At 38.7% G+C, this 26,383-nt stretch overlaps 1 protein-coding gene across 1 annotated transcript; it reads left to right on the top strand.

Annotated features, from left to right (window-relative positions):
• The first annotated feature begins 304 nt into the window (after window positions 1–304).
• Window positions 305–26,383, top strand: LOC127181378 (nuclear GTPase SLIP-GC). The gene is made up of 22 exons (XM_051136101.1): window positions 305–392; window positions 5,713–5,921; window positions 6,283–6,334; window positions 6,508–6,596; window positions 7,182–7,223; window positions 7,305–7,337; window positions 10,636–10,774; window positions 10,858–11,080; window positions 11,199–11,378; window positions 21,668–21,850; window positions 22,412–22,590; window positions 22,708–22,747; window positions 22,875–22,958; window positions 23,045–23,135; window positions 23,232–23,368; window positions 23,468–23,641; window positions 23,739–23,902; window positions 24,254–24,383; window positions 24,535–24,643; window positions 24,868–25,001; window positions 25,131–25,215; window positions 25,376–26,383. Exons 2-22 carry the CDS (start codon window positions 5,720–5,722, stop codon window positions 25,429–25,431), a joined length of 2,526 nt encoding a protein of 841 aa, XP_050992058.1. The 5' UTR covers window positions 305–392; window positions 5,713–5,719; the 3' UTR covers window positions 25,432–26,383.

Genomic DNA, 26,383 nt, shown 5'->3' with positions numbered 1-26,383 from the left:
GAAACATACAGTTTGTTTAAATAATCCACAGGAAGGAACAGGAACAGAAGGGTATCCACAGTCAGCACAACAACATACACATTGAAAGACATGGAGTGACAATACAAGAACCGACAAAGACACGGTGAACACAACCAAACACAGACTAATCGGGGAAGACAATGACTTAATAATTAGACACGGAACAGGAAAGACCAAATAAGGGCATACACAGGGAAAAACCACAAAACAGTCCACAGGGGTGTGACACCACTTTTTCTTTGTTCAACAAAACAAGTAGTCCACACCCACAGGTGAGAGAGATTTAAGGTCAGACATCTTGTGCTGCTGAACTTTTCAGCTGAATCAACGGCAGTGTCCTGTTTCACAGACGTTATCCTGACAGATAAAAGGTAACTTTTCCTTGAATTTACTGTTGTGCTTAAAATTAGCTTAAATTGTTTATTGTAGGGTTACTTTTCTTTTTTAAACGATGCACAGAAACATATTACTATCCTTGTGTAATTTAGCAAACATGCATTTGACATCATATATTTTAGAATTGGTATTCATTTTATAATTAATATATAATTTGATGTATTTGTAGGCTATAAAACTGCATTAAAGGCACTGAAGTGGGTTAAAAAAATAACCAATACATCGTATTATTTTACTACACTTGTATTATTTTACTGAAATAATTGTACAATAATTACAATACTAAATGATTACTAAATTATTTACTAAATTATTGTACAATATGTAACAACATGCAAACTCGTGGTGTTTCCTGATGTACATGTGAGTCTACAAAACTACAGCTGATGTTGTTCATAGTGTTCCTCAAACTGAGCTGTAAGAACTTGATAAGATCTTCAATATCAATCAAATTTTATTTAAACATTTATTTCTACACATTAAAGTAAAAAAATAAAAATGAATAAAAAAATCCTAGAGGTGCACATATACACAACAAAATGGACAACTGCCAGCGACTGTATTGCATCAGAACTTTACAGATATGTAATAATGTTTCTGTAAATGCAAATCATTATTCACTGATATACTGACCTAATGATAAAAACTCTCAATCTTTGAGATATTTGTTTCAGTCAGAGTTCACATTCTTTCTCAGTGCATTCAGTACTCAGTATATGTAGATCTATGAATTAAACCCTTCTCTTTTGCTTTGTTTAACAAAACAAGTACCACACCCACAAGTGAAAGAGATTTAAGTTCGCCACCTGTTGGCAGCAAGATGTCATGTTTTACACTAACATCAGCATACCATATTCAATCTGCACCAAACCTCACATATTTGGCAACAGTCTTGGTCTGAACACATCTACATGCCAATATTCAGTTATAGGCATAGCGCCACTAGCTGGCAGCAGGAAGTTTGGCACATATAAATAACTTTGACACATTCTTCCTATATTTACTATATATGTATATATGCCTACTGTCACTGTTTAAGGTGCCCATCACTCAACCTAGCAAACAATATTTTTTATAGGTTTTATTTATAATTGCCTGGAATCAGGAATTGTACCTAATTGTTTGAAGCATGCAATTGTTAAACCTCTTTTAAAAACAGTCCTAATCTGGACCCAACAGTTTTATATAATTTTTAGGCCCATCTTTAATATTTCTTTTTTATCCAAAGTTTTGGAGAAAGTGGGTTTTCACCAGCTGCAGAGATTTTTGAATGACAACAAGGTTTTTAATGTTTTCCAATCAGGTTTTAGAAAGTTTCACACATGGAGACAGCACTTGTAAAAGTTTTAAATTATGTTTTAATGGCCACTGACTCTGTTGTACTGGTACTATTAGATTTAAGTGTTGCATTTGATACAGTTGACCATGAGGTCTTGCTTGCTCAGCTAGAGCAAATTGTGGGCATCAGAGGAACTGCATTAAGTTGGTTTTAGTCATATTTTACAAACAGAAGCTTCCCAATCAATATAGGATAATGTTATTCAGGGGCGGTCCCCCAAGGCTCTATTTTGGCCCCTTTATTGTTTTCTTTATGCTTCCTTTAGCCTCTATTTTTTAAAAAGCATGGCTAATACTATCATTGCTATGTAGACGATACTCAACTTAATTTGCCCCGAAGCACAAAAAGCCTGTGCCTGTCTTTCCGATGTCAAAGGCTGGATGTCTTAAAATTTTTAAAATCTAATTGAGAGTAAAACAGAGATCATTTTGTTTGGCTCTTCTAAAGTCCTAAAAATTTCTCATGTAAATTCTGGTGTTTTACCTTCTTCAGTTAAATCACATGTTAAAAACGTATTCAATAATACAATTTGACAGGCAAATAAATTTAGTTGTCAAATCTAGATTTAGTTGTGTTTTTACCAACTAAGAGCCTTGGCTAAAATGAAGACCTTCCTTTAAAACTGCAATTCATGCTTTTATTTCTTCCATCTGGGAAAAAAGTTCTTCAATATCCAGATTACACATGGTCCAAAATGCAGATATGTCTATGGTATGTCTTCAAACAGTGTTCTCAAACATGTACATATTACTTCTGTGTTAATGTCTTTACATTGGCTCCCTGTCTGCTTTAGAACTTATTTTAAAGTGCTTTTGCTTGTTTTTAAATGTTTAAATGCAAAACTCTTGCAAAGCGTTCCCAACTCAATACTTTTTTCACACGTTAAATGGCCGAAGAAAGTTTTCATTCTGGCCAATGCCTCAGAATTATACAGCCTAGGCTGAAATGCATGACTCTCAGGTTCATCCTCTTCGTAAGCAATAATTGCTTCCGTAGGCAACACCAAAGCTGAACAATCAGTAAATTCATTCAAACGGTAGATTCATTTAGGAACTGCTTTTGACTGTGTTAATGAGTCACTGAATCATTCTTTCAATTGATCTGTTCAAAAAGCTAATACATTTATTAAGGAAACACCATCCTATGTGTTGTTCAGAGATGCAAAACAGTGCTGTAATCTTTGTAATCAGTCTAACCCTTGGTTGTCAATTGTCAGGGAATGCACAGCCTAATAAAACATAAACCCTGAATGCAACCGAAATAATATTGGAAAAATTATAATTCACTTAGGATGGAAAAAAAAAAAAAAAAGAAAAACTCCATTGCTCTGTTTTCACAGGGAACTTACTGAGGATCTTTGGCCTGTGAGAGCAGATCTATCAATGTCTACACAGACTATAAACTTTATCACCTGGAATGTCAATGGACTTAGGCAAAACAGACAACAGAAATTTCAAGAACTGCAAAATGCTGATGTTGTTTTCTTACAAGAGACACACATTGGAGTAGGAGATGAAAATATTATACAAAATTATGAAGATAAGTGGTATTTTTACTACACACAGTACAACTCCTCCAGCAAGGGAACAGCCATACTAGTGAGGAAAACACTAGATTTTAAACACATAAGTGATGAAAAAGATCATTGTGGAGCTTATGTTGTGTTGAAATGTAAACTGGGAGGTCAGCTGTACACTCTGGTTAGTGTTTATAACCATGAAACAGACACAAAAACCCTTGATAGTCTTTCAAGATACCTGCAGTCAATGACCACAGGGCTGCTGGTGATCGGTGGAGATTTCAACACAATTCTTAATCCATTTATTGACAAAAAATGGAATACCAATAAGATGACAAAGAACAGAAATCATAGAAAACTGCTCTTATTTCTGGAGAGGTTCGTGACATCTCTTCAGCTGGTTGATGTCTGGAGAAGAAAGAACCCCATAAAGCAGGATTATACATACTACATAAAAGACACTCCTGTGTCCAGGCTGGATTACTTCTTTGTTCCAGAAGAATGTATGTGGCGTGTCAGAAGTTGTAAAATCAGAGACACAAAAATTACAGACCATCAGCCTGTGTGTTTAGAGACCAACGTCCCTGCAGATTCTTTTCAGGAGGATCCCCAGATACAAGCAAGCTTGCAACTGCTGAATCTAAAAAATGATCTTCTGAGAGATGAATTATTCGATGAAGAAAGCTTAGATACAGTCAGTGAGGTTGACATTGTGACAGCTGTAAATTCTCTTCAGGTGTCAGACACACCGAGACCAGACGGCATCCCAGTTTCCTTCTATAAAGACAAGATTCAGGACATAATACCATACATAAAGATGCTCTATGACAGAATCCAAAGAGGTGCATTTAACTGCTCTGAGAGATATTTTAATGAATCTCTGAAAAGTCCCCATGATGATAATCAACACTTCTTTAACGTTGACTACCTCATCATTGCAACTATTCTGGCAAGACACCTAGATGATTTCTTGAAGCCTGTATCAAAGGGGAAGCTAAAAGATTCAGCTACTATCATGATCACTTACAAAACACTCTGCACTCAAACAATGCTGCCCCAGTTTAAGGATGAGATAGAGGAACAAAACAAGTCAAATTCAACTCTTTGTCAGGACTTTCTTACTGTGGAAAATCTCCTTGGAGATACAGAAGATTTCTCTGCTCAGAAAGACAACTTGCTGTGTCAGGGCTGCCCTTTGACCCCAGTACTCATACTTTCAAAACTAAAATGCTACGCCTTAAAGCTATGTAAGAATTTAGAAAATTATGCAATTCATGTTTTCAAATCAAGTGTGATAGTTTGCATTCCACCCGAGGACCTAGATAAGGTAAATACCATGGCCAACAGGACCAATGAAGAATATGATATTCAGACATTATCCAAATTACATGTAAGCTGCATTCATAAGTCTTCAGCTGTGGATTGTGATGAAGATGAAGAAAAAAAATGTCCTGAAAGTGAAATGGAGAGTGAGGAGTGTGAAGAGAGTGATTATGAGTCTAATGGAAATGAGGAAAAGGATAAATTAATGGAAAGTGGTGGAAGGTGAGGATCACACATCAGTTATCAAGAAGATGACCAATAATATTTGATAAACTTTATTATTTGAGAGATAAACCACCCAGTGTGTGTACTGTGTGTGTTTCCATATTGGACAATTTTTTATTTTATTCTCACCTACATACGAACGTTTCACTTTGTATGCACAACGAGTCTGACAACAGCTAGTACTCTACACAGAGATCTGCTCTTACCATCATACAGTCTGTCTAAAATGACATGAAGAAACAGAAAAACGGAGACAGACTAAATCCACAATAGATGTGGCAATGTTTTATTAAAATTAATGTCAAAAGGAATGTTTGTAAATGTAAACCGTTATTTTCGACTGACACACTACAGAAAAAGATAAAGATAACTATATATATATATATATATATATATATATATAAGAACTTTCAATTTATTATTTTTAACTTTTTATTTATAAAAGAATCCTGAAAAAAAGTATTACAGGTTCCAAAAAAATATTAAGCAGCACAACTGCTTCCAACCTCGACAATAAAACAGCATATTACAATGATTTTGGAAGGATCGTGTGACATTGAAGACTGGAGTAATGGCTGATGAAAATTCAGCTTTGCATCAAAGAAATAAATTCCACTTTAAAGTATATTAAAATAGAAAAACATTATTTTAAACTGTAATAATATTTCACAATATTACTGCTTTTTTTCTGTATTTTTGATCAAATAAATGCAGCCCTGATGAGCAGAAGAGACTTCAACAAACGTTAAAAATTGTACTGATCCCAACTTTTGAACACCAATGTGTTTTAGTTTTTCTTTGTTCAGATGGCAAATGTTATACTGCTTTTCATTCATTCATTCATTCATTTATTTGTTTGCTTACTTACGTATTTACTTATTCATTGCAGGACGGCCATGTATGCAGTTGTTACTCTGCAAGACTCAGATGAGGTGATGGTGGCACCATCAAACTGGTTGAGTGAAGACAAGAAACAATGTTACTGGCCCCCATTCAAATCAAAGGAGAAGTACTTGAAAGCAGTTATGACCGGTCTTGAGCCTTCAACAGGAGGGAAACCATGGGAGAAATTAGCTGTTCTGTTTCACGTAGAATATGGTAACAGTTACTGCTTTAACTTTTGATTAAATATTGCATGTAATTTGTACCACTTTTTTTTTTTTTTTTTTTTTTTTTTTTGCGGAAGTTGTCTGACAAGGCCAGAGACATGATGTCATTTTTACATTTAAAACTATTATATATCAACTGAAATTTGAAGGGTAAGCTAATTTATGTCACTGGGAAAGTTGAATCATTGGGTAATACAGCAATTTGCAATTTAAATAAAAATCTACAAATAAAAAAGCTGTAGGCCAATATAAAATATTTAAATGAATATTTCAGTATTTCTATTTAGAAATTTCCATACAAGGAAAAAAAAAATTATATATATGTATATATATATATGATTTTATTGTAGGCACTTACGAGCAGGCCAAGGAAAAGCAAGCAGCAATGAGAGAGAAAGAACAGTAAGTAAATTCTTATTGCAATCAAGTAGATTTACACAAAGGAAAAAAAAAATCTCTGTTTAAAAACTCTTTTAAAAGACATCATAACACAACAACACATAGAATAGACTAATGCTTTTGTTGCTTTCATATTATATTTATTTATGAGTAATATTGTTATTTTATGTAAACAGAACTGTCACACAAAAAAATCAAGTAATAGAAACATCTCAACTATCTCCATTGCCATCACAATCTGCTCTGTCTGGAATTTCTTCTCATGGTAAGCCAATTATTTTTGTAATGTCAGTTAAAATGAGAAATTGTACTTTTTTATTTTCATTTTCATTTCCCACAATTGTTTTTACATAACAGAAAAGTATACACTTTGACAGTTAAAGAAGAAAACAAACAACAAAAAGCAGTGTTTGGAACAAGAGCGGATTTACAATTCACAATGCTTATATTTTATAATAAATCACTCCTAAACATAATTCTAATCTTAACTTTTGATATTTATTTGTTGGAAATGTTTGGACATAATTTACTGGTGACTACCAAAATTAATTTATGTGAATAGTTTTTTTTTTTTTTTTGAAAAAACAAACAAACAAACAAAAAAACAAACAAACAAGCTACTCCAGGCCAAAGGTCAGCTTTTTTTTTTTTTTTTTTTTTTTTTTGCGTTTTTTTTGCATTTTGAAAGTGATTATTGTCACTTACAAGTAAATTATACATTTGTATTTAAAACTGAGGACAAAAGTCTACACAGATGACCTAACCAAAACTGGTTAAATAATTAAAATTAATTCCATATATCTAGAAAGATGATGATAAAATCAATGTAAGATGTGTCCTTTTTCTTTAGGCATTTTGGTGAACAGCGTCCACCCCACAATGGTCAGCCAAGGTATGAAATTTCTTCTATCAGTACAATAATTATCCTGCTTTTGATTTAGTATAAAAGTGACCTGTATGAATTCTCTAACAGGTTGTAAAAGAAAATGTCCACAGCCAGATTCAGGTAAGTAATTCTACATATGTCCTCAAATATGTATGGGATAATCAACGGTTTGCCATGCATTAAAGAATTTTAAACGCGAAGTGCATTTAAAATCTTTTAATGTATGATAAGCCGTTGATTATCCCGCTTATTTCATGGTCTCTTGCCATGTTATAGACAAGTTAAAAGTAGTATTGCTCTTTGCAGCGCAATATTTGACCGAATTGGTAAAAAAGACGTAAAAAGTTTCGAAAGTTATGACACGCAGCTCTAGCATTTTGCCTGCCTCCAATCAGACACAAAGATGTGATCAGAGATGATCACATTTATTTGAATGAATTATAGCATTTATTTTAGTAAATTATCGATCGACCGAGAGCGAGAGATGACAGTTGTGTGTGTGTGTGTGTGTGTGTGTGTGTTGCGTACCTGCCTGCCTGCTGTGCGTCTCTCTCTACAAACAACGAATTTGTTCAAAAACAGTGGTTTTACCACCTCATTGGTGAGGAATATAATGTAGCGATCTATCTAGGCTATTTTATTATTAAGAATCGCGGGGAAGCGCTGACAAGTACATGTATGTGTGCAGAGCAATTCGATCTCTGATCTCCGACCTCTCTCTCTCTCTCCCTCTCTCTCGTTTCTGCGTTTGCGTGCATCAATTAAAGCAGCGCATTAATATAGAACGGTGATTAAACTGACTTGGAACTACTTGTGTATTAAACGGTTTTACTGCATACCTGCCAGCCAATCAGAATCCAGACATTCCATGGAATATCTATTATTATTGAACAATTATTGAAATAAAAAAAGACCAGGGATGGTTGTAACACATGAGGAGAAGTAACAAAATTTAACCGATATGGGGTAGGTTGTAAAACCAGTACTCTTTGTAATTTACATTAATTTATGAGGATCTCAAAACAATTTGTAGTATTTGTAGTATAGAGTGTTTTCATGGTGCATCATCAATCGGCCATATTGGCAGCAATTAATGTAAATAATGCCACTAGACCGAACTAAACTTGCATTTTTAGCTGATTATTGCTGCTGAAAATAATCATATTGTCATGGTTTGGGCTGTACTAATCGGCTGGACTGGGAAAAACATTTGGAGTACTACAGACTAACACCTATTTACTAAGCTATTTACTTTAACAACTTTTGACAACTTTAGTTTATCAAAATATTGTGTCCCTTCCTGCTTACTAAGGGCCCGTCCACACAAAGTCAGAGCTTTCCCTATTCAATCTTTTTTTTCCAATCTTGTTAATGCTAGTTAATAAAAATACAGTTTGTTCATTGTTTGTTCATGCTGTTGTTGTTGCTGTTACATAACATAGCGGTGTTACATTAACATAGCATCTGTGCTGTTGTTTACATCTGAATATCACTAGTATGGCTGTGCATCCAGGTAACTGACCACTTAATAAGTGCAAACCCTGTATAGCTAAATGTGGACAATTTATAAAAAGAGATTTGAGATAAATATTCTAATAAATAAATAAATACATGTTAAAGCAAAAAAGTGTTACAGTCATCCTCAGACTGCTAAGTAGATAATGTTTATCAAGGAAATGTCGCATTGAGTTTTATGTTGGCCGTATACACAGATCTCACTGTCACAAATTTGTCTTATTTAATCTTAAGGTGTAGGATGACTAATTCCTTAGTCAGCTGCCTACTACTTGCTCTTGAGAAAACACATAGTTTACTTTTCCCATACAACTTGCTAAATCAGCAATAGACAGGAATCAACAGGTCTCCAATGATGACAAAATGACAATTTTTATAACAATATAGTTTAAAAAAGATATTATCCATGTCGCTATTCCCACTCCTACCTCTAAACCTAACCATAACTATTTCTGTACAGTATACAGACAACCATGACAGACAGATAAGTGCTATCACAATCATTTATTTATTGCAAAAAATGTCAAAAGCAGTACCAAAAGCAGTCCAAATGACGATGTGTTGAGGTGATGAGCAGAATTTAAGTTGTTAATCGCTGAAAATATTACCCAAATTATTATGAGTTTGACACCCCTGTACTTTTTTATTTTTCAGTCTTTCTCAAATAAGTGACTGTGATTAAGGCCATTTTACCAATGTCACTAAAACTTTTAAAATGACACAATAAAAAATAAAGAAATAACAATAAAAAAAGAATAGGGGTGTGACGAGACACTTATCCCACGAGACGAGACGAGACATGAAACTGGGTGGACGAGACACGAAACTGGGTGAACGAGACGAGACAAGATTTTTAAACTTTTCTTAAGAAATCCTCAGTGATTAAATATATAGGGAAAATAGTCTTTTATTCAACTGAAAAAGACAAAATGCAGCTGCATTTTGAACTTAATGAAATTAAAATTCCATTTTAATGAATTATATGCAGTAATAAACAACATTTAAACAAGAGCTTCACGATTCTGGATAAATTGAGAATCCCAGTTGTTTTTAATAAATTGGATATCACGATTCTCTCACGATTCTCTCACGATTAGAAGATTAGAAAACTAAACAAAATAACGTAATTTACTAGTGGTTCTGACAAACTGTTCATTGCTTAAGTCTTTTAAAAACATATATTCATTTAAACAAAATAATTAAAAAAAAAAACTTTCAATGAAGGAGTCAGTGTCTCACTTCATTAATACTTGTTTGACTGTTGAAATTTCCGGAATGAATGATTCAAGGACATACTTTTTTTAAACGGGCAGTTGTCGCCAGTTCTTCTGTTATTTAAATGCTTGTAACACAGAAATAATGATTCTAATGTGGTTGAAAAGACTGTTTGTGTTGCTCTTTCTGCGTTCACATTTACCCGATCCGCTGATTCATTAACATGGGCAGTGACAAAACGTGCTTCTCACGCTCCACTGACACTGGAGATGTGATGTGTCCTACACTAGACATAGCTAAATCGTTGTCATTCAGGAATAAGATCGCGTGAGTGTCCGAGATCTCCATATTTTAGGGATTAGTGGTGCAGCTCTAATGTAAACACTGCAAAATGTTTTACAAGGATATCGTCATGAGATCTCACGAGACCAGTCGGAGATCTGGTACTACGAGATCTCGTCACATCGCTAAAAAACAATACAAAAACCCACAAGAGATTCTCAAGATACATCATACGTGCTGAATTGAGCCTGGTAGGGGAGAAGTGGGAAAGGGGAGAGCAAGCTTCAGGATAAGGGAAGAAGTTTAAGCAAGGTGGTATCTTGTGCTTTCTTTTCGAGATCTTCTCTCCATATTAGTGAGTTTTATTGTTTTATTGCAGAGTGTTTGATTTTGTGTTCTGTCTCAGCAGGAAAACCATCTAATAAACTGAACACAGATATGTTCATATTGAAGAGTGTGAAACAGATCATGGCACAAGTTAAAATTAGAATTCAAAACATTAACAGCACAGACCAAACAACAAATGAACAAAAAAACAACATTTTGTAAGTACTTGTGAAGCATTATGTAAAATGTATGTATAATTCTGAAGTAGTGTTCAGTTACATTTATTTTCATTATGATATAGAGATGCCATTGCAAAAATGGACAAAGACAAAAGAAGAAAGGAAACCATTGGTGTTTTTGGAAAGACGGGACAAGGAAAAAGCTCCCTATTAAATGCAATCTTGGGATTACATTATTTACTGCCATCTGGTTGTTTTGGTGCCTGCACATCTGTTGTTACTCAGGTGGAAGCCAATCTGACTGATTCCAACTATGCAGCAGAGATCGAACTTATCTCTAAAGAGGTTCCTTATTAACATTCATCTTATCATATGTGTGTGTTGTATGTATATATATATATATATATATATATATATATATATTTTAACACATTATATAATAACACTTTTGTTTGTTATGCAGGAGTGGGAAAATGAGATGTCTTCAACAGACAACAGAACTGAAACTGTTATAGAAAGAATCACTGCACTGTATGGAGCTGATGCAGATAAGAAAACATTGGAAGAACTTAAGAACAGTGACAAATATGCTGAAATTGATAATTTTTTGTCTGCCACGAAAAAAACAATTTCACACACTAAAGTAAGGGCGAAATACATATGGAGTAGACACATGACAACTGTTCACACTTTTTAGTCCACTAAATATTACATAGGTTAGGTTTAATTTATCAGGTTAGGTATAATTTAGAAAAGCATTGGGTAAGAGAAAACATACAGTTATAACTTGTTATATACAGTTATAACCTTTTGTTATACTATAGGGGTAGGTTTATTGTAAGCCTATTGTATTCTTTTTGCAAAATTTCAAAAATTCATTAAAGGGGTCATACCATATTGCTAAAAAGACAACACTGCTCATTGCTCAAAGCTCACTGAAAATATTTGCCTCAACATACATTTCTGCAAACCTGAAAAAATGTCCCTACATGTACAAATCACTGCAGTTTCTAGTTGAAATAAACACTAGAGGCAGTAAAACTTGTATTCCTTTTAGCGCACAGTATGATTTATACACAGTTTTGATTAAAAAGCCTAATATTCACACAATTACTACTGCAGAATATTATATCATGGCTTCACAACAATTTTAACATTCTGCACGATTTAAAAATTGATACTTTTGAACGTTGTCATCACATACAGCTTCGTATGCATGAGTTTTCTTATGCAGTCAGTTTGCTCGGTAGCTCACACGATACGTTGCACTTGGGTGATGAAGAGCTCCAGTACAAACCACGTGAAACTACGGTTCGACAAAACAGCTGCTTGAGGATGTGAAAATACCATATATTTTTTTACTTTTGCATTTGTTAACACTATCGGTTAGGTTTAGGGTTGGGTTTGGTGTAGGGGATATTTCCAACACTAGAGCATTAACCTTTTGCGACATGCCCTGGATATTTGAATTCTGAACAGCTGCAATGCCTAACTCAAGCAGCATAATAAAAATGCAGCAATATGTGGCTGTAATAAAAACGTGCCATGGTCACGTATTGAACGCGTGTTTTAGCACCACTCTCTGGACATTTAACTTTGAAACTGCCACGAAACCTGCAGTAAGATACATAATTACGGTGTTGCAGAAATGTATGTTTTCCACATACTATGCATTATTGTTGCTCCTCTCTGCCTTTCTTTCTGAAGTGCGTCGATTTTTACAAAGTACATCGTTCTTAAGTGTGCTCTGATTAGCCAGCTATCCAGTGCATTGTGATTGGCCGACTACCTCAAGCGTGTGATGGAAATGTTAGGCCCCTTACTATGTTTTTATGCCGTGTCCTGGTGCGACGAGACAGAAACACTAAAAGCCCATTACAAATGGCCATTTGTTGCATCCAGTGAGGACATAATTACTGATTGTAATGACTCGTACTGTCTTGGCGTTGCATCGCACCACGTTTGTGATCGCAGAAACGACAAACAAGCACTACTCTACACTGCTCAAAACTCACACTTGAATAGTCAGTAAATTATTTAAATATGAAGACGTACTTACGGGCTGAAGTCAGAAGTGTCAGACTGTCCTTGTAAAGTTGGAACTGCCCCACTTTATAATGTGTACAGCTGGTGTTACAGTTTAACTGGTGACCGTGTTACCTGGTGACCAACTTCCTGGTTCAGGTCCTCGCTCCAGATGGGATGAAACGACTGCGGCAGATTCGCAGATTCTTAAAGCACAAACTGACGTGATATTGATCTGTCTAATAAACACACACTTGCTCATTACATGATTTTGGTATACTTGTAAAGGTTACAAATTATTGGTATGATGGCCCGTGGCGGCTGAAGTACGGAAAATAAACAAAGAAAAATGCCTGTTTGGCACAGGTTCCCTAACAAGTTCGGTCTCTCGACACTGCGTTAGCATACGCTTGGGGTTATCCCCCTCCTCCCAAATACTGAAGCCTGATTGCATCGTATGCATGAGTTAAACTTTACCGGCTAATGACGCTCGAGCTCTCGACCTAGGGGCGGAGCCACCCACTATATATATGTCGGGCTGAGCATCATTAACTCAGAATCTTTCTCCTTCACGAAGCAAGCATCGAAGACTTCTACTCACTGCAGTTAACTCTTCTCGCCGTTGACAACGCCCTAAGAGGACGCCATTTGCCTCAAGTTCCCCTTTGGCGATCCGGCAAGAAGAAGACGAGATGCCGATTAAGGAGTGCTGTGTATGCGGGGGCCTTGTTGAGCTCCCTGATGCACACGACGCGTGTGTCTTCTGTCTGGGCCGAGCCCACGCAGAGGCCGCACTGGATGGGCCTGACTGTCCTTTCTGTGAAGAAATGACAGTCAAAACCCTCCGGGCCAGGGTTTCTGTGATCCTAAACTGCACGCCGGCCTCCAGGAAATCCTCCGCCCCCCGTCGCCGTCGAGCCGCGGGAGGGAAGGCAGCCACGTGCAGAAGGCCCTTCTGATGAATGCATGTCGACTCAGTTCCTGCATGCTCATCACTCGAAAGAGCCACCTGTTTCATTCATGAAGACCAGCCTCCACCCCTCGGATGACGCGCGGGATCTGGTCTCATTTGGTGCGGCAAAGGACGACCTGGATGATGACGACGACGCCATGTCGACTGCAGCCTCTGGTTTAGGTGACTGGTCCGCCTGCCTGGAGTCGGAGGCTTCCACAGTGAGGTGCGCGAGCCCCCGGCCCCGATTGACGAGGAGCTGGTGAAGATCCTGTCTGAGGCTGTACAGGATTTGGGTCTTGATTGGTCGCCCCCCTGAGCAGCCAACCAAGAACAGGTTGGACATGCGGTATCTGCAGTCGGGCCGCCAGGTTGCCGCCCCCCCAGAGACCCGCTCCCTTTTTTCCTGAGGTGCATGAGGAGATCTCGCGGTCTTGGCGCTCCCCCTATTCGGCCCGAGCCCAAGCCGCGGGATCACGTATGCTCTCATCTGTCGACGGAGCCGACCGCTGGGGTTATACTAAGCCGCCGCCCGTCGAAGAAGCGGTTGCAGCACACCTTTGTCCGTCCGCACGTGGGTGGAAATCTGCGCCATCGCTTCCATCGAAGCCGTGCTGCACCACGAGCCACATCGCGGATAAGGCTTACATGGCAGCTGGCCAAGCAGCATCCGCGATCCACACTATGGCTGTTCTGCAGGCTTTCCAAGCCAAAATGCTGCAGACGCTGGACGAGGAGGGGCCGGACTCTGCCGCCTTCAAAAAACTGCGCTCGGCCACTGACTTGGCGCTCAGGGCCATGAAGAAGATGGCCCAGGGGATCGGCCGCTGTATGGGCAGTCTCGTCACGTTGCAGAGGCATCTGTGGCTGACGTTGACTGACATGAGGGAGTCGGGGAAGGCTCAGCTGTTGGACGCGCCCATTTCCCCGCTCGGCCTGTTCGGTGATGCTGTGGGCTCGTTCTCGGAGAAGTTTCTGGAGGCCCAGAAACAGTCAAAGGCGATGAGCCATTTCCTTCGAAGAGAGATCGGTTCGCTGCACCCCCACCGCGTTCCAGATCCTCTTCTTCCCAGCGTTCAAAAAGGCGCGAAAGACCGCTGCCTACTACTCCCACGGGAGCGAGGGTGGACCCGGAGCCAGCCGTGAGGCCAAAAGCAAGGCAGTTCTGCTACCCAAAGAAGATGGGACCACGCCCTTCCAGTGTGGTACAAGATCCACAGCAGCGTTCCTGACTGCGGTGGTCTGAGGGGGAAGCGGCCGCCCGGAGAGACAGACGACGAGCCGTTTCGCAAGAGAGTTCGTCTTGCTGCATTTCACCTGCCTGTTCCCTCGCATGTTGCGGGCAACAGCGGGAAATGTTTGTTTCCAATAAAGTTTGCGCTAAAACACAAAACAAACACTGTTCAGCCAAAGAGCTCTTTTCCCCCTCACGATGGTTCTCAGTCGCGCGTTATAAGCAGAGTCCCGTCCTCGGACGGCGCTCTGCAGGGCGCAAGCCCCACGCGTTCTCTCAGTCTGAGCACGAGTGTCTCCCCGGCTCATGCCGGTGGCCCAGTTGGTGCAGAAGGCTTCAACGATGCCCCTCAGGTAGTGAGCGGTTCCCCGTCATCAGGCGACGAGCCGTCTCGGACGAATCACGGGGCGCTTCAATCGCACTATTTGGACGCGTGGCACGCGCTTCCAGGTGTGTCAGAATGGGTGCTGAACACAGTCTCGAGCGGGTATACACTTCACTTTGCACGCAGACCACCCCGCTTCAGCGGCGTGATGGTGTCAGATGTGCAAGAAAGAGATGCACCGGTTTTACGGGCAGAAATCCGTTCTCTCCTTGCAAAACAGGCGATCGAAGTTGTTCCCCCGGAGAATATGGAGTGTGGCCTTTACAGTCGCTACTTCCTAGTCCCCAAAAAGGACGGGGGTTTGCACCCTATTCTGGATTTGAGACCGCTGAACCGCCCGCTGGCGAAGCGCGAGTTCAAAATGATAACAGTAAAGCAGATCCTCGTGCACATTCAGCCCGGGGACTGGTTTATCTCGGTGGACCTAAAGGATGCATATTTTCACATCCAAATAGCCCCTCGTCACATGTGCTTTCTGAGATTTGCGTTCGAGGGCAGAGCTTATCAGTTCAAAGTTCTCCCGTTTGGCTTGGCTTTGGCTCAACGAACTTTTACGAAGTGTATCAATGCAGCACTTTCCCCTCTCAGACAGAGTGGAATTCGCATCCTGAATTATCTGGACGACTGGCTTGTTATAGCCCAGTCGCGGGATACACTGGAAAACCACAAATGCCAGCTCCTAGAGCACCTGAAGTGTCTAGGGCTGACGATCAATGTGCAGAAGAGCAAGCTTCGCCCCATCCAGAATATCACATTCTTAGGAATGGATCTGGATTCGCGATCGATGAGAGCGCGTCTCTCTCAAGAACGAATGCAGTCTTTGATCAGCTCTCTCACCTCGTTCAAACCAGGGAGAGTGGTGCTTCTGAAATGCTTTCAGAGACTGTTAGGGCGTATGGCAGCAGCGGCTGTGGTGTGTCAGCTCTGGCTTCTGCATATGAGACCGCTTCAGCTATGGCTAAAATCCCGGGTGCCAAGCAACGCATGGAAGAACGGTCATTTGCGTGTCTTAGTGACTCGCGAATGCATGCAGATGCTGGCCCCCTGGTTCAACACGAGGATGTTCGAGCAGGGAGTCTCGATGGGCAGAGTGGTCAGCAAGAAAATCGTTACTACGGATGCCTCCTTGATGGGCTGGGGAGCCCTTTGCAAAGGCAGACCGGCTTATGGCACGTGGACGAGGGCGCAAGTGAAGTGGCATATAAACTGCCTAGAGCTGAAGGCAGTATTTTTAGCTTTGCAGGGCTTTCTTCCACTGATAAAGGATCGACACGTCCTGGTTCGGACAGACAACACGACGGTGGTATCCTACATCAACCATCAGGGAGGTATTCGGTCACGCTCGCTTCAAAGGCTGGCGGAACGCTTCCTCCTTTGGGCGGACAGAAACTTTCTGTCAATTCGAGCAGTTCATGTTCCCGGCAGTCAGACCTGCGGCGTGGACATGCTGTCCAGAGGGGGTCCGGTTCATGGACAGTGGAGGCTGCACCCGCAGACCATTCAGATGATTTGGAGCCTGTTCGGAGAGGCGGAGATCGACTTGTTTGCCTCAGAGGAAAACGCGCATTGTCAGCTGTTCTTCTCACTGACGAACGCGCCTCTGCAGGGGGATGCTCTCTCGAGTCGCTGGCCCAAGAAGCGCAAATATGCGTTTCCCCCAGTGAAGATTATGCCGCTAATGCTGCAGAAAATCAGAGAAGAGAAGGGGACTGTGCTTCTGGTAGCGCCGAGTTGGCCCAACCAGCTGTGGTTTCCGGAGTTGGCTCCCCCGTGGCCAATCCCGTTACGGAGAGATCTCTTATCTCAGGTAAAACGCTCGGTGTGGCACCCCAGGCCGGAGTTATGGAACCTGCATGTTTGGCAGGTGAGCGCAGAGGGCAGACGCTAAACGTATCTCAACGAGTTTTGGATACAATTGCAGAAGCGAGAGCTCCATCTACCAGACGTCTGTACAGTCTGAAATGGAAAGTTTTCTCTTCATGGTGGTTTACGAAAGATGAGGACCCAGCCAGCTGTGATGTGTCCATCATTCTATCAGTTTTGCAGGACTGCTTGGATGCTGGGCGCACGCCATCTACTCTAAAAGTGTATGTGGCTGCTATTTCAGCTGTCCATGTGCCTATCGGTGATCGTTCGGTAGGTAGGCATCATCTGGTGACAAGCTTTTTAAGGGGAGCGCAGAGGTTGTGTCCGTTTCGCCCCAATATGGTACCAGTTTGAGATCTGTCCTTAGTGCTTAGTGCACTTGCCGAGCCACCCTTTGAGCTGCTGCTTTCGGCAGAATTGAAGGTGCTCTCATTCAAGACGGCGCTCTTGCTTGCTTTGGCATGTGGCAAGAGGGTGGGTGACTTACATGCACTGTCTACGAACACTGCGTGTATGGAGTTCGGTAAGGATGACTGTATGGTTAGACTGCAGCCTAAGCGGGGATATGTGCCTAAAGTGCTTTCTACATCGTTTAAAGCGTAGGTCATTACGCTTCAGGCGTTTGCTCCTCAGGATTAGGAGCCAGCGGCACACCCACTATGCCCAGTCCGTGCCCTGTGGGTTTATCTGGAGAGGACTAGTCACTTCAGACAGGCGGAACAGCTGTTTATATGTTTTGGTGGCCGTACCAAAGGACTGCCAGTGTCTAAATAACGGCTGTCTCATTGGATTGTGGCGTATGCTTCTAGAAATGAGACCTGTCCGTGGGGAGTGCACGCCCACTCAAGGGCAAGGGCAATCATGGCGGGCTATTCAACCACACAGATAAATAGGGATCTGTGTAAACAATTAAGCATCTTTTTTTGCTGAGACTGGAGGTAGCGTCCGCTGAATGTGTTTGTTTACTTGTAACCTCTGCATTTGCTAGCCAAAATCTAATTTTACTGTTGCAATAAATTAATGTTATTTACAGTCAAACTGCTGCTTACAAATATTACATTGTAAACTTCTCACTATATCACATTATAATAATATACGAAATCTGAACATTATTTTCCCATTGCCTACTAACTTACAGTAATTGTGATTTTTTTTTGTATTGTTATTTAATTTTCGTATGATCATTTAGCCTAAGTTACATGTCGACTGCGAACGATTCACGAACAGAAAACGTTTATATTACTTTCAGAATTTTTCTGCTAGTGAACGCAAGTCACAAAGTAATACGTTCACAAAGTGTAGCATTAATATGCAGCTTTTCTACTACAGAAAAGGCTATATTTTATTATTATCGAATAAAATACAAGCTATTGAACGCAAATCACAAGATAACACATTTATAAAGTAACATTTATGAGCAGCGTTTTAATTTAACGTTACATTTCATTCACTACAATCAAGAAATTAAGTCACAAGTTTCCAAAGTATTTATACAAGAAAAACAGAACGAGAACAACGTATAAATAACATCAAGTTTTTATATTAATCAAACAAGACATCAGCTAGTCTCTGAAGAAAATGTACCATGTTTTTTTACTATAGTAAATATAGTTTAACGATAGCGTTTGTAATTAAACCACAGTAGCCACAAATTTACAGTTGTCTCAGACTCCATGAAAGGTACTTTAACCCTTTCACACGTGAGTTTAAAATATTCTAGCTGAGCCCCCAGAGTGAGTTTTTTTTAGGCGACCGTTATTTAGAATGTATAGCCTTACTGTTTCCATGGCGACGCGTCGTGTTTGTCACGTGATATAACGCAGCCACAATAGCACACATGCATCACTTTTATATAGTTTTTCCCTTTTTATTATTAATATTCACAAACGTGCTCAATGTATTATGAAATATCTGATATTCCGATTCTGAAATATGTGCAAGTAAGTGTAATTGGAGGTTTAAACACTTTTATAATGAGCGTGTCAGTTGATCCATGCCGGGTGATGGGCGCCGCCATGTTAGTTCGCGCTGAATCCAAGCTGTGGGATTTACAAAACGCAAATTCATCCTCTCCTCCCGAAAAACATTAAAGTAAGTCTCTGGTTAGCTGGGAGAAGAGCAGAGTAAACTTTATAGTTACCTACACAATGTGTATATGATATCAATAAAACATGTCGTCAGATAACATTTGTAAGGATCATTATTGCCGGTTCAATAGACATTGGCTTGTATTTTGCTAACTATAAATGCATCGTTTTACTAGGACTTATGTGTATTTAAATGTCTGGAACCTAAAAGAAGCATTTTATTGTTGAAAACACTGAATAGTTGCGATAATATGACAAGCGCTCAGCGCGTCCGATCTGGTTTAGCGCCAGCCAAACCGCCAAAGCAGATTTGAATTCAGCAGTTGATCACGTGATGTGCTGAACGTTCGAATCACACCGGTGTGATCGTACGCTCCAGGGACCAGCCAAGACTGATCACACTGGTGTGATCGTACGTGTGAAAGGGTTAACATCATAAACCATAAAATGTAAAATACTTTTACTGTAATATTCATTTTCATAACAAGTAAACACAGGTCACAAGTTAACAAGGCACATTACCTTGATTCAGCCAAGTGCTTAGTATCACGGCGAGAGTAAAATCCTACTTGAAACCAGAAATTCGCTTCTGAATTAGCACAGTTCAGTAGCTCAGTGTGTCCATTACTATCGCCTGACAGCAAGGCTGTTTTTGCTAGTGTTCGAAACCCATGCCAAACAGGCTTTTTTGTTTATTTTCTGTACTTCAGCCGCTACGGGCCAATAATTTACCAATAATTTGTAACCTTTACCAGAATACCAAATTCATGTAATGAACAAGTGTGCATTTATTAGACGGCTTAATATCACGTCAGTTTGTGCTTTCAGAATCGGCGAATCTGCCGCGGTCGTTTCATCACATCTGGAGCAGAGGACCTGAACCAGGAAGATAGGTCACCAGTTAAACCGTAACACCGGCATTGTAGGCTACTCTCCCAGGTTCAGTCCTCCATAAAATGCGCTGCACACACTCGAATATTTGCATTGTACTGTTCTAGAAGAGTGTTGTAAATATAACTTAACCACTAATTTGTAGTTGTGTACTCATTTGGAAGGCCAAACAAAGTACTTTCGCAACGAAACACAGCGTTTCCACAACATGGCGGTGGCTACATCAGTACTACAAGAATTTAGTAGAAGAAAAAGTTACGCCTTATTTTTTTGCATATAAATTTAGGCGGTGTTATGCAAATCTTTTCACACAGTGACATAGATTTGTGGGGGGTGTTTAAAGAAGCTGTTTTAGGAAGGTATAGCTGAGTCTTAACTTTTATAAAGAATCTTTGGGTTTGATCCTTTTATCTTTGCAACTTACAGATCTTATATATATAAACATTTTCAAAAATGAAAATTTTATGTTTATCTGTTTACCCCCAGGGTATCCAAGATGTAGGTGACTTTGTTTCTTCAGTAGAAAACAAACAAAGATTTTTAACTAAAACTGTTGCAGTCTGTCAGTCATATAATGGCAGTCAATGGCACCCCTGGCTTTGAGAGTCAAAAAAACATACACAGACAAACCCAAATTAAACCCTTGTGACGAAGCATCTCGTGACGATACACTGGTGTTAAAACACAAAAACAATTGGTCCGTGCAAGAAACTGAACAGTATTTATATATATATATATATATTTTTACCTCTGATCCACCACAATGTCCAACTGTCCTGAGCGCGTTCTCAACAGCCGCGCTCAAAAGTTGGGAATTGGTAATCTTTTAGTTTTTAATCAGTTGCAACAATCAGCATAAGCACAAGTAGTTACAATTTTGAGTAGCCATTGTACCCACAATCTCACTGTATAAACAAAGAGTGACGTATACGCACAACAGATCGCTTCTGTGTGTGCATCTACTGTGCCAGAGCACATTGATGCGCCATGCACAGTTTAATTTGGGTTTGTCTATGTATGTTTTTTTGACTCTCAAAGCTGTGGATCCCATTGACTGCCATTATATGACTAACAGACTGCAAAAATTTTCATTTGTGTTCTACTGAAGAAACAAAGTCACCTACATCTTGGGGGTACCCTGGTGATACCCTGGGGGTAAGCAGATAAACATCAAATTTTAATTTTGGGTGAACTATCAGCCTATCAGAACTACAGCCATAGTAAAAATATGATAATACTATTTGCAGGATAAGTCACAAAGGTCATTCAAACTTAAGAGGGATATGAATTAGATGTTTCATACCAACATATAAAACCCCCATTACACAAAACATATTTATGTGATTGGAATTTTAAAAGGCTTATAACTAGGGCCCCAGCCTCCCCTGTTTCATATCTACATTTTAAAAACACCCAAATATGATAAATATAAACATGTTTTTTTTTTTGTTCAAAGAAAGGAAATTTAAATCAGTGTTGTTTACTTAAACAGGTCACACAGGAATTTTCCAGTGATGTTGCACGTTACATACAACACACTGACTGGTACTGGCCTCTTGTGAAGAGCGTGACGATCAAGATTCCAAACTGTCGTGAACTCCTGGAACACATTGTGCTTCTTGATATTCCTGGGACTGGAGACTGTAACAAGATTAGAGATGACCTGTGGAAATCTGTAAACGCTATACTTTTTGAAACACTTTTTTAATATTTTTAAATATGAAAAATATGAAAATTCTGTCATTATTTACTTACCCTCATCCTCCCTCCTCCATCCATCCATGTCATTCCAAATAAGTTTGAGTTTCTTTCTTCTGTGAAATACAAAACTAGGATAAATAACTGTATCAACTCTTTTTCATGAAGCTATAATGACAGAGGACTAAAACTTAACCTTTAAAAAGGCCACATAAGGCAGACTGTAAAAGAATAGTGCACTATAAGTCTTCTGAAGCCACATGGGAGCTTTGAGTCCAAAATGATTGCCTTAGCTCTCCTTAGCTTGCAGCATTCACAGAAGAAGTAGTGAGGTCTAATTCATAAACAAATAATTCTGTATTGCTCTGAGTCATGAGGATGAGAGTTTTGGATGACAGAATTTTCATTTTTGGGTGAAGTATTTCTTTAACAGTGAAATGCATATAAAATGCAACATAAGGAAGCGTGCAGTTTAAAGCAATACTACAGATTTGTCAGATATGCACATATTTTATTCAGTTTCTTTCTAATTCCATAGAAACTGAGACAGTGCTCTACTGTGTGGATTGCAAGCAATATCAATCGAGCAATTGATGACAGAGACCCCTGGGGGATACTACAGCACTGCATTCAAGACTTGGGACCAGGAGGAGAGTGCAGAAACATAAACTTCATTTGTACAAAGACAGATGACATTGATCCGGACGAATATCTAAGGTTAAAAAGATCTTTGCCAATAATTTGCATTTCATTCAACACAAACATATTAACATATTCTAAGTATTGTTTTTACTTTTAAAAATCATTAAATCTATTTTATTTATCTATTTTTAGATTTGTATGCCACTCTGGAGAACAAATTTCTTTAGACAAGGTTTGATAAATTTACAAGCAAATATAGCATATTTTCTCTGCATTATTCTAATGCAGTTTTCTAAAACTTAAGTGAGACATTTGCTGTCTATATACCCCCACCCCCCACCTCCCCTTTTTTTTCCCAGAACCCAAAAACAGGGTGCATAATTCATAGGAACAACCGTGCAAAGAAAATTGTGAAAGAGTTGTTTGAAAATTATGATATCATGGTAAATATGTGAACTCAAACAGTCTTCTTATTCTTATTCTTATTCTTATTCTTATTCTTATTCTTATTCTTCTTATTTTTATTCAGAAATCAAAAGCCAGATTCATCACTGATGTTTTCACTGTCAGCTCCAGGGCATACCTGGATAAAAATCCACATCTGGAACCTACTGAAACAGGTAATCAAGTAAAACAGGAAAACGGACGTTTGTTCATGTGTCTTGTTACTTCTACTCATTTAAATAATGTTGCCAAATGTTGCCAATTACCGGTAGAAATTCCAAAGCTGCAGGATATTCTGAAGAGCACTAACAGGAGAATTAACCGAGAACTGACCAGAGATTATGTCAATCAAGCAAAGGGAGTTTTGTCCTTCATACAAAGCATCCAACTAGATACAGATGAACAAATGGTATGAGTCAGAATTACTGATATTTCACTTACAAATGTCTTCTGAAATCAGCCAGTAGGTTTATTCAGACATGTACTGCTACATTTCTTTGTGTTTTAGGCGGAGAAAAAAGCTGAAGTCTATACAAAGTTGCAGAAGAACCTTGCAAAGGCACTGAAGAAGTTGGATTGTCAGTTTGACTCACTTTATAAGATTTTGGATCAATGTCTCTCAAAAGGAGTGGAGAAATCAGTGGAACAGTGTGTTGACACCAAAAACTCCATGATTGAATCTGTAAGTGTGATTCTCTTGTGTGTAAAATGTGTAAAATGTTTGAAATGCCATTTTCCGGGCTTTCTAACTACAGGGATATTTTTGTTTTCTGAACTAGGTTGCACCTAATGATAAGAGGGGATTCCATAAAACCCTTCAAGCATTGTACAAGAACAAAGGATACTATTGGCCAAAAAACTGGGATGCACCCTTAGATCTGAACATGTGCTTGGCTAAACACATGCATGACAACATCGATGATGAGTTTAATTTAATTTTTCCGTATGTTCTGCTGTAATTCCCTATCCACTATATACCTTCAGTTGAGAAAAAAACAAACACATTTTAGAATGTAAGGTTAACTGTGTATTGAAATATAAAAGCACATCTACATCAGCTATTGGTATATATATGTATATACACACACAAATACATAATCAGCATTGTTGTGAGTGGTGTTATGTGTTACAAATTACAATACTAACACAAAATTACAACATACAATCTAACTGTGAATTTATGATATTCAAAGGCCTTTAATACAATAATTCAGGTGATCTGAACAGTCTAGGATGACTTATTAGAGCCATTTTGATATTTTGTCATTCTCTTTTTTCTCTCTCATTACTACAGTGTTGATGCCAGTAACAAAACAGGAATATCAGTGCAAGAACAGATCGATAAGTTCAGTATCATCCAAAGTGACACTGCTTACTCACCATCTTCCATGCTATACCACATGGAAAACGTCATCAAAACAGAGGTGATGTTTGTTTGTTTCCGTCTTCATTAACTTCATTTATACAGCATATATCTAAATACCGCTAAATACCGTCTTTTAAAAGCGTTTTTAAAGAGTAATATGCAATTGGGTAACAGGTCACTAATAATTATCTGCTTTATCTCTCAATAAGGAAACCAAAGTGAAGGCATTGCTCAAAAGAGAAGTTGTTGATAGAAAGAAGAAAATCTATTCATCAATCCAAACAACAATTCAGAATCAAATGACTGCTGGCTATGAACGTAAAGAAGCATTTAAAATGACACACACTAATTTCACTTTATTTAACTGTTGCCCACATGGGGTTATACAAACTCATGGCACATGTGTTAGTTTTGAGATCACAGAAGAGACCACTCTTCACATTTTCTTTCTTATATAAATACAATTTTGTTTTCTTTCAGAGACATTTTATGTTTGTACTGCTTAAAGAATTTGAATAAATATTAAATGTTACCCAATACAGAAGCTGCAAATTTAAGAGGAGATAAAGCCATGGAGAAGAGGGAGAAAAAAATAACGGACACAATTGAACTGTTAAAATACAGCATGTTCAAAGATGCAAAACTGGAAGTTCTGAAGCAGTTCAAGGATTTAAAGGTATTTCTATTTCACAAATTCTCTTCTTAAACATATATGCTGCTTCTTTCTTAAGATACTTACGAACACAAAACTGTCTTCCTTTTCTATATACCTTGAATAAGTATTTTCTGTTGTTTCCTTTTAAAGGAGCATATATGCAAGACCCTTGAATCTGTGCTAACGAGATCAGTGGAACGCTCACTTTCACAAACCAGCAGAACCACCCTTATGGGTAAGAGAGAATTAAACAAAAACAGTTTTTCAAAATGATCTGATGCATAGTGAAGTATTTGATTGATTATTCTGAATCATGGCCTTGTCTAAATCATCACAAATATTAAAACTTAATACTTTAAAATCAGGCTGAACACCCAGTAATATGTCTTTTCTAGATGTCTCCAGAGAGATTGAAAAGCTGGAGAGACTGTCAAGGGAGCTATCTGACTGAGGACAAGAGAAACAGCATCTCTGCATTTTTTTAGTAAAAGTTATTTTTAGGATAAATGTTTTTGTATTATCAAGCATGCTTAAAGCTCTGTTATGCTGATTTATTTGTATTTACTTTTTTCCAATCCTTTAAATTGTTGGACCACACTTCAACTTTGTTGCTAATCACATAAGAAAAACTATTTTGAGTGTATTTGTAGACTATTGCTGTTATAAGGAAAATAATTAAACACAGGCTAAAGTAGAATATTAAAATGATATTATGTTACTTCATATGAATTGTAACTTGCTTGTAGTTCACTGATTATGATTACGTTTAAATTCTAAACACACTGAGAACCAGTAAAGGGTAAAGTAAGGGATCATTTATTTTGTATATAGACCATTTCAGGTTGTCCAAATTCAACTAGATAAAGGAACACTCCACTTTTTTTGAAAATATGCTCATTTTCCAACTCCCCCAGAGTTAAACAGTTGAGTTTTACCATTTTCAAATCCATTTAGCCGAGCTCCAGGTCTGGCGGTAGCACCTTTAGCATAGCTTAGCATAGATCATTTAATCTGATTAGACCGTTAGCATCTCGCTCAATATTTTTCCTATTTAAAACTTGGCTCTTCTGTAGTTACATCGTATATTAAGACTGAAGGAAAATGAAAAGTTGTGATTTTCTAGGCTGATATAGCTAGGAACTATACTCTCATTCCGGCGTAATAATCAAGGAACTTTGCTGCCGTACCACGGGTGCAGCAGGTTCAATGATATTATGCAGCACCTGAAAGTGACTGGCACTAAGTTTGTGTGGATGCAGAGTTGCAGCTGGCAGAGTTGAGGGCTGCGTAATATCATTGCGCCTCCGTCTTTGTACACTATGTAACTACAGAAGAGTCAATTTTTAAATAGGAAAAATATCGAAACTTTTTGGTCATTTTTGAGCAAGATGCTAACGGTCTAA

Source organism: Labeo rohita, chromosome 19, assembly GCF_022985175.1.
Source record: "Labeo rohita strain BAU-BD-2019 chromosome 19, IGBB_LRoh.1.0, whole genome shotgun sequence".
Lineage (NCBI taxonomy): Eukaryota > Metazoa > Chordata > Actinopteri > Cypriniformes > Cyprinidae > Labeo > Labeo rohita.
This window is presented reverse-complemented; position numbering and strand designations above follow the sequence as displayed.